The sequence below is a fragment of the Dendropsophus ebraccatus genome, chromosome 14 (genome assembly GCF_027789765.1).
Source record: "Dendropsophus ebraccatus isolate aDenEbr1 chromosome 14, aDenEbr1.pat, whole genome shotgun sequence".
Taxonomy (NCBI): domain Eukaryota; kingdom Metazoa; phylum Chordata; class Amphibia; order Anura; family Hylidae; genus Dendropsophus; species Dendropsophus ebraccatus.
This window is the reverse complement of record NC_091467.1, coordinates 19,984,938-20,004,050: the sequence shown is the minus strand read 5'-3', so window position 1 is coordinate 20,004,050 and position 19,113 is coordinate 19,984,938. Positions and strand designations below refer to the sequence as shown.

At 43.9% G+C, this 19,113-nt stretch overlaps 1 protein-coding gene across 2 annotated transcripts in view; it reads right to left on the bottom strand.

The window, feature by feature from the left end:
* Window positions 1-8,803, bottom strand: part of RIMS4 (regulating synaptic membrane exocytosis 4) — a 287,428-nt gene extending 278,625 nt beyond the window's left edge. For both annotated transcript variants that reach the window (XM_069951970.1, XM_069951971.1), the window contains exon 1: window positions 8,552-8,803. In XM_069951970.1, coding sequence (XP_069808071.1) covers window positions 8,552-8,654 — 103 coding nt within the window. In that variant the 5' untranslated portion in view covers window positions 8,655-8,803. The remainder of the gene's footprint in view (window positions 1-8,551) is intronic.
* Between the last annotated feature and the right edge of the window lie 10,310 nt (window positions 8,804-19,113).

Here is a 19,113-nt window from a genome sequence, read left to right as displayed (position 1 = left end):
CTCTGGGTTCGGTGTTGTGTTCTATATTCACCATGTAAAATTTACCAAACAGTAAATTTAGCGCACACATAATCTTACAAGCATACAACCCAGATGATGACCCCCTTACTTTGTGCTCACCTTAGTGCCAGGCACAACACTAGTAAATCACTGAACGTGTTTAGCTCTTTGGCCGCTGCTCCTTCCCTTCAGATAAACATCGACGTTTCTCAATGTCAACAATCAAAAGATATAAAGAAGAGAATGTGATTTCACAATGCTGCGGCCATATAACAATTGTTCCCTGTTATACCTGACCAGGTCCTCATTGAACGTGAGATCTGATAGCGGCTCCCATGAAAACGTGTTATTTTCTACTTATCTGTGAATTGTAAATGAAGACAGGAAGATGCATAGTCACCCATTTTGCCGAGCTGTCTTTGTCCCCCGGTCACCCACCAGCATACACAAGCATCTTGCTGCATTCTCCATTCACCTCCCTTTCTACTTTCTCCAGTTTTGTCCTTGTTGTGTAGATTGCTCTCATGGTCAAAGATATACGCCAGTTTGATTTTGTGCACCCCTATACTAAAGCGGCGTCAGCGAGCGGGTGAGTACAGGGGGGCCGCGGGGAGCTGTCAGGGGGGGAGGGTTGGTGCCTGCTCGGGTGATCAGTAGATCGTCCAAACAGCCCATAGAAGATAGCAGCAGTCTGCTGCCGCCACTCTTATTCCAAGGAGCGATGGCAGCAGATCGCTGCTATCACAGTCGTTTGTCTTTCAACATGTTTAAAAACAAACGACTGCAACAATCAGCCAACATCGTACATGTTGGCTGATCGTTGCCTTCTATTATTATTCTCATCATATAAAGCTAGGTTCACACTGCATTTCTGCATCCGTTTCACTGTATCTGTTTTTGAATGTTTTAATTAATGTACAGGGAAAAAAAAAAAAAATTGGTCAACCACACTAAAATAAAAAATCAAACAAAAAAACCCAAAACATTCGTTTCAATTCGTATTTTTTTTATAATGGAAAACGGATCCTGACGAATGTCGTACAACTGCATCCATTTTTGCCTCTATTTTTTCCCATAAAACGTATACTTTAAATAGACTCTGTCAGTAGGGTTATGGTGTCCTCTCTCAGGGTAGCGTAAACTAGTGACAGAAAAGCTGAACAGAAGAATGTATAACTTACATTGTTCTATGCAGCTGATTCAGACATATCCTCCTGAATAACATGGACAATGAGTATTCCTTTCCATTATGTGCATGAGCCCAGTAATCCTTGATATTCATGAGAAGCAGAAAACTCCACCCACCAGCTGCTGATTGGCAGTTATCTATCCATGCTGTGTATAAGCAGTCAACTGTCAATCAGCAACGGGAGGGTGGGGGGAGGGGTTTGTCAAGAATCCTATTCTCCTGCATATTAGGAGAATGGTTGAACAGAATGATGTAAGTAATACACCGATCTGTTTAGCATCTCTGTCACTAAGGTCAGCATAAACCTAGTGACATATTCCCCTTTAAATTGACAGCAAAAATGCAGTGCAAACCTAGTCTAACTGAAAAAGCCCTAAATCTAAAAACACATAGTAATTTATATGTATACATGTCCTACAGTCTGAACGTCACGTCTAGAAAACATGATTAGCTGTCGAGAAGATATATTTTATTGACATAAACAATGTATATGGTGAAATGTAATTGTATTTTTCATTCTGTCACAAGAATCAATGATCCTGACGTCTGCTGCATTAGGATTGCTCACAGCAAGTAACCTCGCTCCACTTGACTATGTGAACAAGCATTTAATATTTTGGTTAAAGCAGGTTTACCATAGTCATAGCATAGCTCTAGGATTTGCCTTTATGGGACCCTCACCATCCGACCATAGGAATAAAGGGTGCTGATTGAGCCCTTAGACTGTAGCCATACTTATTCCCTTGTTCCCTGTATAGCAGATAGCTACAGTGCTGCTGTGTAGGGTAGAAACTCTAAAGGAGTTCTAAACCTAGAGGTATGCCATCACTTTATAAGCAATAGGGGGAGAGCTTCTGCTGCAGTCAGGTGCCTCGCTGTCAGACGCCACACTGAGCTTAGTGACAGCAACCAAAATAGCACAAAGTTTACGTGTTTCAGGAGTAAAACTCTCCCTTCCTCAGGTGCACTTGTTCTGAAGAAGGGAGAGTTTTACTCCTGAAACACGTAAACTTTGTGCTATCAAAAAAAAAATCTTTGTTACTTTTGACGATATGTGGTCCTTTGGATTTCTGGGATAGGGCTGATAATTGGAAGTACCGTTTTATTCTTGCTTTATGTTTGTATATCAGTAAAGCATACAACATCAGTACTATAGTCAATGTTTGTCTAATACAGAATAAAAACCATAAAGAATAGTAACCTGGTAGAATTTACACACTTTATATAGATTTAACCATGATCAGTTTTCACAGATGCCCCTATCCTATGGTAGTAACCATGTGAGTACCTAAGTCCCCAAACACTTTAGATAAAGTCAGCCAAACTCATGGATTTTGGTAGGACTGGCTGGATAAAGTATATGGCTGTCTCCTGACTCTCCTTAAATACATGATGTTTGGAGAAAAATAAAACAGATCAGGCATAAATCAGGCATAGAGGAATTGAACTGCTAGATCGGCGCTCGTTTACTGGGCCTATTACACGGCCCGATAATCGTTTAACAAGGGCTGCATGGACATCGTTACCGATGTCCTTGCAGCTCTTGCTTAATTTGTATACATTACCTATCCATGCTGCAGGGCTCCTCTTGCGCTCTGCTTCTCCCCGGGTCCTGCACGCTGCAGCTTCAGAGCTAGTTGTCTCAGCTGACAGGCCGGTCAGCCAATCACTAACCGCGGCGGTCCCGATCTGTGATTGGCTGAGCAGCCTGTCAGTTCAGACAGGCTGCTCTGAAGCTGCAGCGCATGGAACCTGGGGAGAAGCAGAGCGCAAAAGGAGCCCTGCAGCATGGATAGGTAATGTATACAGTTTGGAAATCGTCAGCCGCCGGCCGCGCACCGCTATTACACGTAGCAATGCGCGGTCAACGCCTTACAATTATAGGTCCAAACCTATATCAACGAGCAGCCGATATTCCTTGTCATTGGCTGATCATTGTGTTTATTAAACGGAGCGATAATCGGTCGGTTAGGGCCGATTCGGCCGAGTATCATTCCGTGTAATAGGGCCCTATTACAGCTCTGGCAGTGGCTTATCTCTCTGAAACCAAAGGAGTCAGGTGGAAAAATTCCATCGAGTACAGTACAACCCTCCATCTCCACCAAGATCACCTGACGGTGTAGTCTCGGGTGAGTAGTGGGTTCAGCCAATGTAAATATAAAGTTGATGGAGACCTGAAGTCTGCCATATAAATTAAACGTGTATATGTGCATGTTTCTCCTTATCCCCAATCAGAAACCAAGCCAAATGTGCCACTGTATGAGGACAACAGTACAAATAGCTTGCGGCCAAACGTGCGTTCAGCTGACAGCTGTGGCATGTGCCTGGCCAGCATTAGTCCCTCTAATGCTGCGTTTACACAAAACGATAATTGGCCCGATCGTACGATTAACGATGTCGGAGTAACGGTTTTTTTTCATAACGATCAGCGTTTAGACGGTACGATATATCATACGGAAATTCGTTTTGCGATCGCTTAAGCCTATCTCACACATTGGTTAAATCGGCGAACGACTGTTTACACTTAACGATCTGCGATTTTTTTGCGAACACGAATGGCGATTTTAGAACATGTTGTAAGATCAAAATGAACGATTTCTCGTTCGTCGTTTGATCGTTCGCAGCGTTTACACGTACGATTATCGTTCGAATTCGATCGTTATCGTGCGAATTCGCACGATAATCATTCCGTGTAAACGCAGCATAATGGAGACCGATATTAAATGGGATATCCGGAGAACCGAAGTTATCAGCACAGACGGACAGTGGGGGAGTGGAGTGCCGGAGAGCAGACGAGGTAAGAATTTTTCTTTTCTCCGGATATCCCCTTTAAGACCAATGCTTGTAACCCACCCCAGTTTTCTTTTTCTACCTTTCATGTAGGTCAGTGTATCGCACATCACTAACTACTACAATATCCTCTTCTGTCACCTCAATGAACTAAATGCAGTTCTCTATTTTGATCTACTCCTTATAATTGTCATTCCTTACTGCAGAATGGAATCCATATAGTAAATTGGTCAAATTATTTCTACAGGACTCTCACATAGAACATAGGCTGAGGACAATATTTGCTATCGTAACCAGGTCATGGGGTCCCATGTGCTTTACTAAGTATATTTCTTTTTTATGGGCAACTATGTTTTACATGGCAATTGAAATAAAAAACACTCAGGGGGAGATTTATCAAACATGGTCTAAAGTTAGACTGGCTCAGTCGCCCCTAGCAACCAGTCAGATTCCACCTTTCATTTTCCAAAGAGTCTGTGAGGAATGAAAGGTGGAATCTGATTGGTTGCTAGGGGCAACTGAGCCAGTTTCACTTTACACCATGTTTGATAAATCTCCCCCTCAATCTTCAAAGTCTGAGCACATGTGTATGAAATCTATACCAAATCTATGCAGCCTCTATATAGACCATACTATGGAACAGGGGGATGGAACCTTGGCTCTCCAGCTGTTGCAAAACTACAACTCCCATCATGCCTGGACAGCCAAAGGCTGTCCAGGCATGATGGGAGTTGTAGTTTTGCAACAGCTGGAGAGCCAAGGTTCCCTACCCCTTCTATGTAATATTCACCTCTAGTCAAAGTGACAAAGCAAACAAGAGTATGGGTAACTGGTTTTTTTTTGTCCGATATCATACGAATCTAACTGAAAACCGTGTACGTGTGACATTGAAGATATATGGAGATATTGTAGAGGGTGACACATTCAAGCTATATACTCCTATACAGCCATGTGTATGGGACCAAATAGGTCCTGAGTTTTTTAACACTATAACAAATTACTACTAACCGTATCAGGTTGCTGTAATGTTCAACCCATTTATCATTCCTTTATGACCTACTTAGTGCAGCTCTATGTCTAGTAAGCTTCGGAAACCTGCTGAACTCTTGCAGCATTGACGCTTTACGTCTTTTTGTTCCCAGCAGGTTATATGTGAAAAGAAAATTATAACATGATAAGATTTTTGTATGGCTGATAGCATTAAAAGACCAGAAACAACATTAACAACAATAACCCAGGCGGTATAAAGACAAGGAAGGGAAATGAATAAGTTTCTATGAACAATGTGAACGTTATGAACCACGAGAACCCGGAATACTTCGCCTCCCTCCCAGGCTCGGAGTCGATCATTATTCCCCATACAGTGTATACATTTTTTTTGCAATTGTCTGATATAAAGGCCAAGGTCTTGAGATTGCAAGAGCCACACAATAGAGACTCAGTGCCGTGTTCCAGCCACGCGGTTGCACAGACTTTCTGTTCTCGACAGGGGAGCGTTCTGTGAGTAATTGACATATGTTCACCCTACAGCTGATACAATTCTACAGCCAATAGACATTATGTAGCAAAAGCAACGTGAGGCAATGGATTGTGTGTGTGCCAATATACATGTATTTCCGCATATCTCTATATATCTCTAGAATTTTTAGACACATTTGTCATTTGTCGCATGGTATGAGTACAAAGGAAGGTTTCCTATCCCTGTGCACTGTATCTGGCAGCGATCATGACTCCCTGTAACATATAGAGCGGTGCAGGCATCACATGTAATTAGAATTAGCAGCGGTTTTCCTATAATTAGCGGCGGGGGTTCGTCTGCCGGGACTGTAATGATACAAGGCCTAAGCCCTTAGGGCGATACAATTCCCAGTGGCCAAGCTGGTAATATATAACCAATCCTCGCGTTCGATTAATGGCTCTGAATAAATAATAGGGCGGTGTAAATGCCGGATATGTTCTGTTCACAATTTTATGGACACATTGTCACTCCTCCCTCTCAATATGGCCTACAGTCCTTATGCCTGAAGCTCTTGTTAATTTCCTAAAATGTTCTCTAGGCTTTCTCCTCATTCCGATGCCCTTCAAATGGGAAAATACTGTAAATCATTTCAGTCAAACAGGGTATATAGGAAGCTCTATGCCTGGCTGAGCTGCACAATGAATTCATTCCGATTAGTGAACATCTGTAGATCTGTGGATTCGAGGTGCAGGTGCTAATTCAATTTGCAAACACATGGGCATCTTAATGGGCACAGCATGGTTAACTGGTTACCAGTTAACGCTATGTATTCTGTGATCTCATTCTTTACAATGAGATTATCCTGTAAGTTTAGATACAATAACACTATATAAATTTTATTAACACAACTACCTGGAACCTGTTGCCAACCACTATTCCCGGACCTTGCATTTCTTCAGTCCATGAGGATTAGCACTGCATTACATAGTGGTAAGGATGGGCCAAGCACCAAAATTATTTTGGCACAACAGACAGGATATTTTTGCTGTTAGCCAAGCATAGCGTGACTTTACAGCATGTTATTACCTTTACGGCTATAACTATTATACACTCTTACGTATGTATATACATATATGTTGTAATTCCTTATAACATTTCATTTCAAATCTGGATGGTATCACATGACTACTAGGAATCATCGTCATGTAGGAAGATTTGGGCTTATACATTTAACAACACTATGTCCAAGCATGGCTGGTCATGTTTCTGCTTAATAAATGGAAAGCAATAGTTACAATGTGTTGAGGCTTTCTAATAACCAAATAGGTGTAATTATTATGGGAAATTAGAACTACTGCATAAGGCCTCAGGTATCTGTGCCAGCTTGATTTCGTCTATGACTGGTGCATACGGGAGAGAGGGTACTAAGTCTAATGACTGGTGCATATGAAAGAGGGTACTAAATCTAATGACTGATGCATACAATAGAGGGTACTAAGTCTAAAGACTGGTGCATACGAGAGAGTGTACTATGTTCAATCACCGGTGCATACGAGACAGGGTACTATGTCCAATGACTGGTGCATATGAAAGAGGGTACTAAATCTAATGACTGATGCATACAATGGAGGGTACTAAGTCTAAAGACTGGTGCATACGAGAGAGAGGGTACTATGTTCAATCACCGGTGCATAAGAGACAGGGTACTATGTCCAATGACTGGTGCATACAAGAGAGGGTACTAAGTCTAATGACTGGTGCATATGAAAGAGGGTACTAAATCTAATGACTGATGCATACAATGGAGGGTACTAAGTCTAAAGACTGGTGCATACGAGAGAGGGTACTATGTCCAATGACTCGTGCATACGAGACAGGGTACTATGTCCAATGACTGGTGCATATGAGACAGGGTACTATGTCCAATGACTGGTGCATAAAAGAGAGGGTACTAAGTCTAATGACTGGTGCATACGAAAGAGGGTACTATGTCCAATGACTGGTGCATACGAAAGAGGGTACTATGTCCAATGACTGGTGCATAAGAGAGAGGGTACTATGTCCAATTACTGGTGCATACGAGATAGGGTACTAAGTCTAATGATTGATGCATACGAGACAGGCTAATATGTCCAATGACTGGTGCATACGAGACAAGGTACTATGTCCAATGACTGGTGTATACAAGACAAGGTACTATGTCCAATGACTGGTGCATACAAGAGAGGCACTAAGTCCGAACACTGGTGCATACAAGACAAGGTACTATGTGCATACAAGAGAGGCACTAAGTCCAAGCGCTGGTGCATACAAGACAAGGTACTAAGTCCAATCATTGGTGCATATGAGATATACAGTACTAGGGCCAGTGCCTGTACCTATAAAACATGGTATTAAGTCCAATGACTGGTCCACACAAGACAAAATACTAAGAGCAATTACTGGTGCATGCAAGACAAGGTACTAAATCCAATAACTGGTGCATGCAAGACAAGGTACTAAGTTAGTCTCAAATCTGCACCCATAGATGGGGATAGAATTATTAGAAATATGGTCAATGGACATGAACGTGCAAGCACTTCTGAGTGTTAACAATGTAGGTCAAGAAGTCAGCTAAAGGTCTAGTGCTTGTAGCGTCTTCCTAACTTTGCATCTTATATGACCATAGCAACAAAATAGTTACACTACTCTTAACTCATTTTATGATGCATAATATGACCCTAATATCCTAAATATTTCCTTACAATTCACAACACAACCATCCTCCTGGAGACTTTGCGGATGGTCTTGGTTACACCACTTCATGGTCAATTGATGAAACCACTGAAGTGCTTCCACTCCAGTTTATAGTAACCAATTGCAGATACCTTATCATACTAATTGATGATATATGGTAACCTACAATACTGGCCCTATAAGGTTCTAGACTACAGGTAGACACAAGGGCGGGCTTCATAATACGATAAAATAAACCTATAAGATAAGGAAAAATGAACATATTTATCAATTACAATGGACATTTTACTTTGATCCAACTGGACTTTACCATATTATATTATGACATTTGTGAAGTAGAAGACATCCCCCAAAGCCAACAATATTAAAACGCTTACCCCCATCTTCTTCATCGAAGGAGTTCATGCAGGGGAAGTAGATGGCCAGAGCCTCGAATGATGCAGACAGGCTAATCCGGCTCTGTGACCTCTCCATGAACATGCTTGGGGCGCTCCCCGGATCTGACGGGGGCTTCGGGAGCTTGGACGCCCCATTTTTCACTCGGAGCACTGCACGAGGCGTCTTGGCAGCCTTTGTGGGTCCCTAGATATGAAGAAAAAGCCTCTATAACCTGCTGCACCCCAACAAGTGCCCCTGTACACAGCAGTCCTATGGATGCCGCTTGTAGATGGTGCATTTACAGAAGCAATATGTCAAGCCTTTCAAGGTACAGGATCCAGGTCCCAGTCAGCAGATGAAATACGAATAATCCCGTGCACCTAGGCTCTATGGAGCTGTTCCCCGTCTCCTGCTTTCTTTCTACTTGCAAAGACCGCTGGTTGACTTCATTCACAGAGAGATGACAGGAGGGGGCTGAATGAAGTCATTATTAGGATGCATCCTGGCCAATCGGTACAGGCAAACAATAAAGGGAGGCTTGGTCTCAGGCACAGCAGAGCTGAGGATGAGCGAAAGGGGCTGGCAGCACATTCAAAGCATCTTTGCACTCAGTGGCTCCGGAGATGTCTAGTCATTGCTGATGTGAACATACATACAAGACTCCATTACATTGCAATATAACACACCTGTCACCATTTTCCTATATATGAACTCAGAGCGTCTAATGTGAGACCTGATGCTTCGGTAGGGTCATTGCGGAGAGGGTCTCCTTTAATCTGAACTGACCAGACACTGTCATCTTTTTTTTTTTTTTTACTTGATTGATCACATGATGTGATTTTTTTTTTTTCCAGAGGAAATTACAGATTTGTAGCAGAAATCGATTTGATGACCTGTGGTGTGCGGCTGTCACTGAACAACAAAAATCAAAGAATCAAACGTATAGTTGAGATAGATAACAGCTTAGTATAGGGTAGAGTATAGTATGGATTCTAAACCTGGTGCGTATAAGTTATCTACATATATAGGGATGCTGGTTGTTGGACCACATCCTCCTGTAGAATACGAGCTTTGATGGACTGAGAACGTATACAGGTTCTGGAGTGAAAGACCAGGGAAACAAAGATGTTATGGCGCATTTTAAGGCTATGTTCACACTACGTATATTTCCGGCCGTAGTGCGAAATGCAAATATACGCCAGTAGTTTTGAGGTTGATGCGTACGCTTGGAAGTATACGATTTCTGGCCGCACAATGCACACTACGTATGAGCTTACGGCCGGATCGTATACAGCGCCGTGAAAAATGAACAAGAACATTGTTGCGGGCGGAACTGTTCCAACTCACGGATGTGGATTTCCATGCGGTCCCGTACGAAGTACTTATTTCAGCGAAATTGAACTTGATTTTTAGATCCAAAAGGTTCTGTGTGTTTTATTGGGCTGGGTGAAGATTTCCAAGTAAATGACCTGTTTCAGATCGCTTCAAAACAAGCTAGGGAAGCATAACTCTACTACCGGCGTATGTTCGCGGTTCGCCCGCATGTTCGCAATCCGGCCGCATGTCTATTTTTCCCTCGGCCGTAGTTTCAGCCGCACATGTCCGGCCGCGTACGAACTACGGCCGGACATTTACGTAGTGTGAACATAGCCTTTTTCAAGTAATTGTAAAAATCACTTTGGAATATTTCCAAAAAGAGATGGTTGTTGAGGCTATAACTGTGTTTCTCTGAAAATAAGACAGCGTCTTATATTATTTTCTTTGAAAAAAGGGCTAGGGCCTATTTTCTGAAAAAAATGGTATATCCCTACACTGTAGCCCCTCTCTATATGGTAGTTGGCCACCAAACTGTCCCGCTGTATACATCCCCCTCTGCAGGCAAACCCCATACTGTATACATCCTCCTCTGCAGGTAGTCCCCATATTGCATACCTCCATCCCTACCTATGTAGTTGGCCAACATGCCCTCCGTCCCCCATACTGTATACCTCCCTCCCCTTCTGTAGTTCCCCCATACTGTATACATCCCCCCTGCAGTAAGCCTCCTCAAACTGTATTCCTCCCTCCCTTCCCCCTCTTTAGTTGTACTGTATATATTCCCTATCTGCCAGTAGTCCTTATACTGTATACCTCCCCCCCTCTGCAGTAAGCCCCCCATACTGTATACCTCCCTCCCCCCTCTGTAGTTGGCCAACATGCCCTCCGTCCCCCGATATTGTATACCTCCCTCCCCCCTCTGTAGTTGTTCTCCCATACTGTATACCTCCCTCCCCCCTCTGTAGTTGTTCTCCCATACTGTATACCTCCCTCCCCCTCTGTAGTTGTTCTCCCATACTGTATACATATCCCCTCTGCAGTAAGCCCCACCAAACTGTATTCCTCCCTCCCTCCCCCCTCTGTAGTTGTACTGTATACAGTATATCCCCTATCTGTGGGTAGTCCTCATACTGTATACCTCCCTCCCCCTCTGCAGTAACCCCCCCCCCATACTATATACCTCCCTCCCCCCTCTGTAGTTGTCCCCCCATACTGTATACATCCCCCCTCTGCAGATAGTCCCCACATACTATATAACCCCCCCCCCCCCCGTAGCTGTTTCCCCATACTGTATACCTTCCTCCCCCTCTGAAGTTGGCCTACGTATCCTCTATACAGGGCCGTATTACCAGCTGCTGCTGCCCTAGGCACTACTCCTGCAGATGCCCCATCTTCACTCACTTAGGCTGTGTTCCCACATTTACTGTACGTCACCACATGCAGCCGAAACCAGACCCTCATGTGGTAACCAATAGGTGTATGGCCAATAATCCTGGTAACAGCACATGACCACTAGGGAAGAGATGGGAGCCTGGTTTCGGCCATATACATTTCTCTACATGTAGAAACATTGTCTGCATTGTGTTTTTCATGGTTTTTAACGGCTTAAAACGTAAACAAATTTCCACATTGATGGTGCGTTCACACCTACAGGATCTGCAGCTGATTTTCTGCAACAGATTTCATTTAAATAACTGAACACAGCATCAAATCTGCTGCAGATCCTGTAAGTGTGAACGCACCCTTAGTCAATGATTAGAGCCGTCTGCATATTGTCTGAGGGAATTCTCACCACAGGATTGGTAGATTGGTAGGTAATAGCTCCAGGCGTTACGTTTACCACCGCCACACCAGACCTGACCAATACCACCATACTGTGACTGGATAACACTGCCACACCAGACCTGACCAATACCACCATACTGTGACTGGATAACACCACCACACCAGACCTGACCAATACCACCATACTGTGACTGGATAACAGCGCCAGACCTGACCAATACCACCATACTGTGACTGGATAACACCGTCACACCAGACCTGACCAATACCACCATACCCCCCTCCCCTTTCGAAAAGACACCAGATTTACTGGCAAGTCTGAACAGGAGGTGGGAGACTAAAAAAATTGAAAAATTGTTTCCTTCCCCCTGTTTCCTGGTGCTGCCCTACGAACCGGACCACGGGTGCCTAGTGGTAAGTACGGCCCTGCCTATAGCCCCCCATATTCAATGTCCCCTACTGTGCATCTTCTTACCTCTCCTGCAGCTTGTGTTGAGCGAGTGGGGGCGGAGCATAACAAGTCTAGCACCTACTGTCAGAGATCTGGTCAGCTGACTATAACTAGTGCTTACTATTGGAGTAGGGCTTATATTTCAAGCCTATTTCAAAAAGCCTGCAAAATGTCACTAGGTCTTATCTTTGGTATAGGTCTTAATTTTGAAGAAACACAATAGTAGTGTCAATGGATTTTTTTTTCATTTGTTGACTTTTGTTGTTTCATTAATTTCTACTGAAGAGGACACGTAAAGTAGATGATCATCCCAAATAGCCTTAAAGCGGTTATCCAGCGCTACAAAAACCTGAACACTTTCTTCCAGAGACAGCACCACTCTTGTCTCCAGTTCAAGTGTGGTTTGCAATTAAACTCCATTCACTTCAATGGAACGGAGTTACAGAACCTGCACCCAGACTGGAGACAAGAGTGGTGCTGTTTCTGGAAAAAAAAAAGTGGCCATGTTATTGTAGCACTGGATAGACCATTTCAAACACTACTGTGGATTACCAACCAAGCAAGAATCTCCTCCAGAAGGAATAGTTACCCACCTGTAGACAGTTCTTGCCCCTTGTCAGTATGTAACAAGGTGCTTGCTGACTGGTAGAGAGGCCTTTGTCATGGGACTGAAGGGTTAAAGACGTAAGCCCCAGTCATGTTTTAATGTTTTTAAAGAAGTCGACTTGCATGGATGCTATCTCCAATTAGTGCCACCAGAAAGCAGAGTCTCTTCCTTCTGGAGGAAAGCTGCTTTGCAAAAAAATTTTTTCCTGATGGGGCACTGCGTGGTCTATGGGACTCCACATACCAGTTTGGTGTTTGCCTTACCCCTTCAGTATAATAGACAGTCAGGTCACTCACTGCCCAGTATGTTTCCCTACGACCCTGATCTGTATACTAGCCACAGGCTGCACGCTCAGAATACCCCATGATCTATATGCAGACAGCTCCAAGGAAAGAGAAGCTACTTTGCTGCTGATACTAGGATTAACTCCTGTACGGCTGAATTGCCTGCCCTTCTCTCTCTAGCAATGTGGATTACATCTTGGATGGGGAAGCATGTCAGCTTGAGAATTAACCATTTCACTACTGACATACTGAATAGGTACACACTATGACTGTGCCTTCCAAGATATGTATATGTCGGCATTCTGTAAAAACTGAACAATGTACAAGTGCACAGACAGGCATGGGTCCCATTGACTTTAAAGCGAATTTACCACCAGTACATAGCTTTTCTGATATTTATATGGATAGAGCGGCGCCAGCGTGAGGATGCCGGCGCTGCGGTCCTTTTGAGCCTCAGAAGGCAAAATTATAATGGAAATCTACCCTAACTTTCTTGGTTATAAAATTTCTGGTTATTTCTGTATAGGTTACAGATAGCCAAAACGTTAACTTTAAAGAAGAAGTCCAGGCAATACCAAAAAACTGATGCAGGCATTGATGGGGGGAGCATAATAAAGAATGTTTAGTTACCCGTCCCTCTGCCCTCGCAGCAGCGCTCTCACTGGACATCATTTTCTCCCGGCTTCCTGGTCACGTCCCAGGAAAAAGTACCCACTCAGCCAATCAGTGACTGCAGCTGTGTCCCGCCTCAGTCACTCATTGGCTGACCGGGCATTCCTGTACATTTCCGGGCATTTGTGACGTTTCAGGAGTGGAAGCTATAGGAGGCCGGCGGGCGTCCAGGAGTGGTAGCGAGGTGCTGCGGGAGAAACAGGTAAGTATACATTCTTTATCATAGTCTTGCACTCTACCTGCCCAGCCCGCACTGTATTTCGTTTCCTTTTGCCAGTACTTCTCCTTTATTTTTACCACCCAATCTGTTGATGCAGTTATTCAACATAAAACATCCATTAGTATTCCACTGGATAAATGTATGATTGCTGGAGATCCCATTGCTGGGACCACTACAATTATTGTAATGGGGATCCCCAGGCCCCCTATTTCAGAGAAGTCTGAATAAAGTGGTGACCATTCTGGCAAGCTCCAATGCAAGAAGACCATAGCAGATTCCTGCAGAATCCAATGTGTAAACTTTATTGTTGGATTATGACTCAATTTACAGTAAGTTCGGAATCTTAAACCCTGAACCGTTGGCATTTGACTCCTGGTCGCTGAGAAGATGGATCTAGCCTATAGCCTATGACTGTATCCATGTTCTTTAGGCAGCCCTAGGGCTGAATCCATCTTCACCAGCCACCAGGAGTCAAATGCTGAGCATTCAAGTTTTTGCGAACCCAAAATCTTGGTTTCTTTTAAACCCTTTAGTTACGGAGTTTCCTTCTCTTTCCTTCATCCTCCTCCTCCTCTTTTTCCCTGGATCTGAACATACAATAATAAAAAGCCTAAAGTTAGCCAAAGATGCACTTACATTTCAGTTCATGTGGCCAACAGTGAGCATTTGTTCCAGACATCTGTGTGCATGAAAAGAATGAGAACTTAGAATTGACGGAAATCTATAAAGGAAAGAATTCTTTGTGTCATATTATTATTATTATCACAGCAGTTATAGCATTCAGAGGTAAATGGCAGAGAATCTATTACGCAGGACAATATGTATTATTATTATGATTTTTTTTACAGGATTACAGTGATATTTTACAAAAAAAAGCAACATTCAATTCATAAAAAATATACTGTGTGTATAATAACACAATCATAATATCAAAAACAGTACTCTTCTTGCTTTGTATTTACTATGGTGCAAAAATATTTTCTCTTTATTGAAGCTTGTGACTTACTTTTGCATCTACAGCCTCTAAAGGTGCTGTGTGAGCTCTATTTTCTCTCTATAGCACAGGTGTAAAACTTGCTGCCCCTCCAGCTGTTGCAAAACTACAATTTCCATCATGCCTGGACAGCTAAAGCTCAATGTAGTGCGGGGTGAGCGGGCTGAACATCAGAGGACACATTAGACAGAGCAGGACCTGTCAGTGTCCTGCAGAGAGAGAAAAAAAAAAGGGTGAAGAACCTGATCACATGACCTGAAGATCCTCAACCTTACAGTGTGGAGAGCAACCCAATAGAGAGAAAGAGGGAGAAGACTGACCTGTTAGTGTGGCAGTGTCAATCAGTCAGTGTCTGTGTCAGTCAGTAAGTGTCAGTCAGTGTCTGTGTCCATAAGGTGTGTTTGTGTATGTTAGTGGCGTCTCAAGTGATTGTGTATAGTGTGTGGATGATGGGTGCATAGTGGATGGATGAGGGGCCCGCCGAGACTATGGCCCGAGGGCCTGCTAAAACCTGGAGCCAACCCTGACCCAGCAGACTCAAACAAATCCATCCAGGTGGGTCGCAACATCAATGAGTGATGGAGTCAAGCGACTGCACAGTGCAATAGTACCTAGCCAAAGGGTGGGTTCAAACTGAGGAATAGGTGCTCTTATTTCAGCTTCAAATTCTTCCCATAAAAAATGAACAGAGCAATGTCCCATTGTGTTCAATGGGAGTTCCACTCTGTTGTTCGCAAATTCACAAAATTTCCTAGCAGAATTTTCTTCCGCAGATCAGCTTTCCGCCCAAAGAATTGACATGTCAATTCTTTGGCCCCGTTCCCACTGAGCAAGAACATCAAAACTCTGCAGCAAAGCGCTCCGCTGTGGAATCCCACCTTGCTCAGTGTCTTACTTTGAGTGAATGAGAGGGCGCGTGCTCCTCTGCAGCCGCCGCTCTCTGCTCAAAGAAATGAGTCACTTCTTTGAGCGGACAGCGGCGGCTGCGGAGGAGCACGCGTCCTCTTATTCACTCAAAGCAGGACACTGAACGCGGCGGGATTCAGTGGCGGAGAGCTCCATCGCGGAATTCCGTTGTTCTTGTTCAGTGTGAAAAGGGCCAAAGAATTGACATGTCAATTCTTTGGGCGGATTCCGCTAGAGGAATCCTATAGGAGTCAGTGGGGGCTTATATTCTGCTTGCAATCTGCTTAAAGGAGAAGTCCGGCAAAAATTTTTATTAAAGTATTGTATTGCCTCCCCCCTCCCCCCCCCCCCCCCCCCAAAAAAAAAGTTACACAAATCCCCAAAATACATCTTTTACAGGAAATGCTTATAAAGAGCTTTTTTCCCTGCACTTACTACTGGATAACATGGTGATGTCACTTCCTGGATAACATGGTGATGTCACGACCCGACTCCCAGAGCTGTGCGGGCTGTGGCTGCTGGAGAGGATGATGGCAGGGGGACACTGAGGGACACAGGGCACTGAAGGGACACTGAGCATCCCTCTGCCACCATCCTCTCCAGCAGCCACAGCCCGAACAGTTCTGGGAGTTGGGTCGTGACATCACCATTTTATCCTGGAACTGACATCACCATGTTATCCAGGAAGTGACATCACCATGTTATCCAGGAAGTTAAGCCTTGATGCAGTAGTAAGGGCAGGGAAAAAAGCACTTTATAAGCATTTCCTGTAATAATATTGGTGATTTGTATAACTTTTGGGGGGCAATACAATACTTTAATAAAAATTTTGCTGGACTTCTCCTTTAAATTCCACTTGAATTCTGCTCAAATTCTGCTCATATTCTGCCAGAGCTGAACAGGCAAGGAATTTCAAGCAGAATGCTTTCCTCTACAATTCCTCGAGAATTTCTCAGTGTGAACCCACCCTAATAGTACAAATGTTCCTACCAGCTCATGTGCCACCTTCACTATGTGAGCTAGATCTCCTGTCATATCTTTTCTGAACAAAATGAAAATCAGATTGCAGAAAACAATCCACAGGGAATATTCTCTCTCTTTGTTGGACCTGATTCTGATCAAAAAAGACATATAGAGAATGGATTTCTGGTAAGTGATGTGAATGGGGCTTTTGCTGAAATCCTAGAATCTATTGCTGCATTACCTTTCAGGAGATTACTGTAGTTCCCAGCTATATTACACAAAGCAAACAAAACCTGATTCTCAGGCAACATATTCTGTGGGTTTAGAGGAAGCCCAACAACCTTAAGAGTGGTTTCTCACACAGCGCCTTTCTCTTTTTTAATACAAAATGTCATGTATTTTGCGGTGTTTTATGCTGATTTTTCTGTATATTTTCAGTGGGAAATATAAAAAGTGTTTGGGTGCACATCATCTCTATCATTAAAAAATAAGACCCTGGCTATATATTTTATTAGAAGGGTTATGGGTATTCTGCATCTGGGTATATATATATATATATATATATATATATATACAGCACACACCCACAGTTATAACACTGTCATTTGCCCATAGCAACCAATTACAGCATAGCATTTACATATATAATTATGGTAAAGTGAAAGCTAAGTTGTGGTTTGTTGCTATAGCCCAGGGGTCCTCAACTGGAGGACCGCGGTCCGAACGCAGCGGTCACAAGAGGCCGCTCTGTCCTGTCTCTGGTTTCGACGCTCTAGTGACGTCACTGGAGCGCTGTTGCCAGGACAAGGGGAGAGCGGCCTTTTGTGACTGCTGCAGTGCGGCCACAAGAGGGGATAGAGAAGAGGAGACGCCCGGACCCAGGGGAGTATAAGTGTTTTGTTTTTTTTATGTTATATTCTATATAGGAGGGGGAGCACAGGGGGGCTATATACTACTGGGGGAGCGCACAGGGGGGCTATATACTACTGGGGAGTGCACAGGGGGAATATATACTACTTGGGGAGTGCACAGGGGGGCTATATACTACTGGGGAGTGCACAAGGGGGCAATAAACTACTGGTGGAGTGCAACACGTTTACTAATGATGTTCAGCTCAGACCTTCACCCAGGGGCAGATTAACTTTAACATAGGCCCCGGGCTGTTCACCAAGCCCGGGCCCCCCCAGCCCACTGTAACTATGGCAGCACTAGCGTGGTGTTAATAGTACAGAATAGATAATGTCATGATGCCCTGATGTGTGCAAAAATGCAGTAAAAAAGCAGCAATTTTTTAGTAAATCATGGCAGAAGTGTAGTCAGGAGACAAGACACCAGTAAAGTATATGTCTTTTTGAGTGGCCATGGGCCCCCAGGAGCTCAGGGCCCCTGGCTACAGACCGAAACGGACCTATTATAATCCGCTACTGCCTTCACCTGAAATAGACTCAGGTAAGTGGACCATTGACTTCTATTATAAAAACGGTTCAAAACAGATACGTTTTTTTAAATTTTTTTAGCGTACACAAAAACATTGTTGACCACTTTTGCTGTCTGTAATGGTTAAAACATCACAGAGCTATAACCGCATAAAGTGAGACAGGTCAGATTTTAAAAATGGGCTCTGGTACTTAAAGGGAAACTAACCTACTGATAGCTCCATAGTGTTTCTTTTCTTCATACTTTGTGCCGTTCTTGCACTGTTTGTAGTGTATTCCTTTTATAAGGATCATATGAGTCTGTTTGAAGCACTGGGGATAGGGCTACCGCACCCAGAGCACTGCTCTGGCCAGTACCTGGACGGCCCAGTTCACTGATAACCATTAGCACACACTTCCGCTGTGCAGCTTCTGAACATATGCAGCGACATCTAGTGGCTAAACTTTATCACTACTTTCATCTCCACATAAGTACAATAAGTAAAGGCTTTTACGAAGGGTGTGTATAATAGTAAAACCCGTGAAAGGACATCATACACATGCACAAAGCTTCTTGAGCAGACAGCCTTACACACAGCTCAGCTGCTGATCCGGAAGCGCTCTGCTCCAGCCCTGCGGTACCCTCTTCTCTCCTACCTGCCGCTGCTGATGATGTCAAAGGTCAGCGACAGGCAGGAGAGAAGATGAAAGCAGGAGCCGCGGGGCTGGAGCTGTGAGCTTCGGGGACCAGAAGCTGAGCTGTGTGTGAGGCTGTCTGCTCCCTCCTGCTGTGTCCCTGACCTGTGACCTCAGCAGCAGCTTGAAGAAGACAGGAAGCTCTATGACTGCTCCCTGACTAGGTGAGTATTTGTTTTTATTATTTTCTGTCAGGGATGGGTCTGCCTACAGGAGAGGGGATGGGGGCTATTACAGTGGGATCTACTATA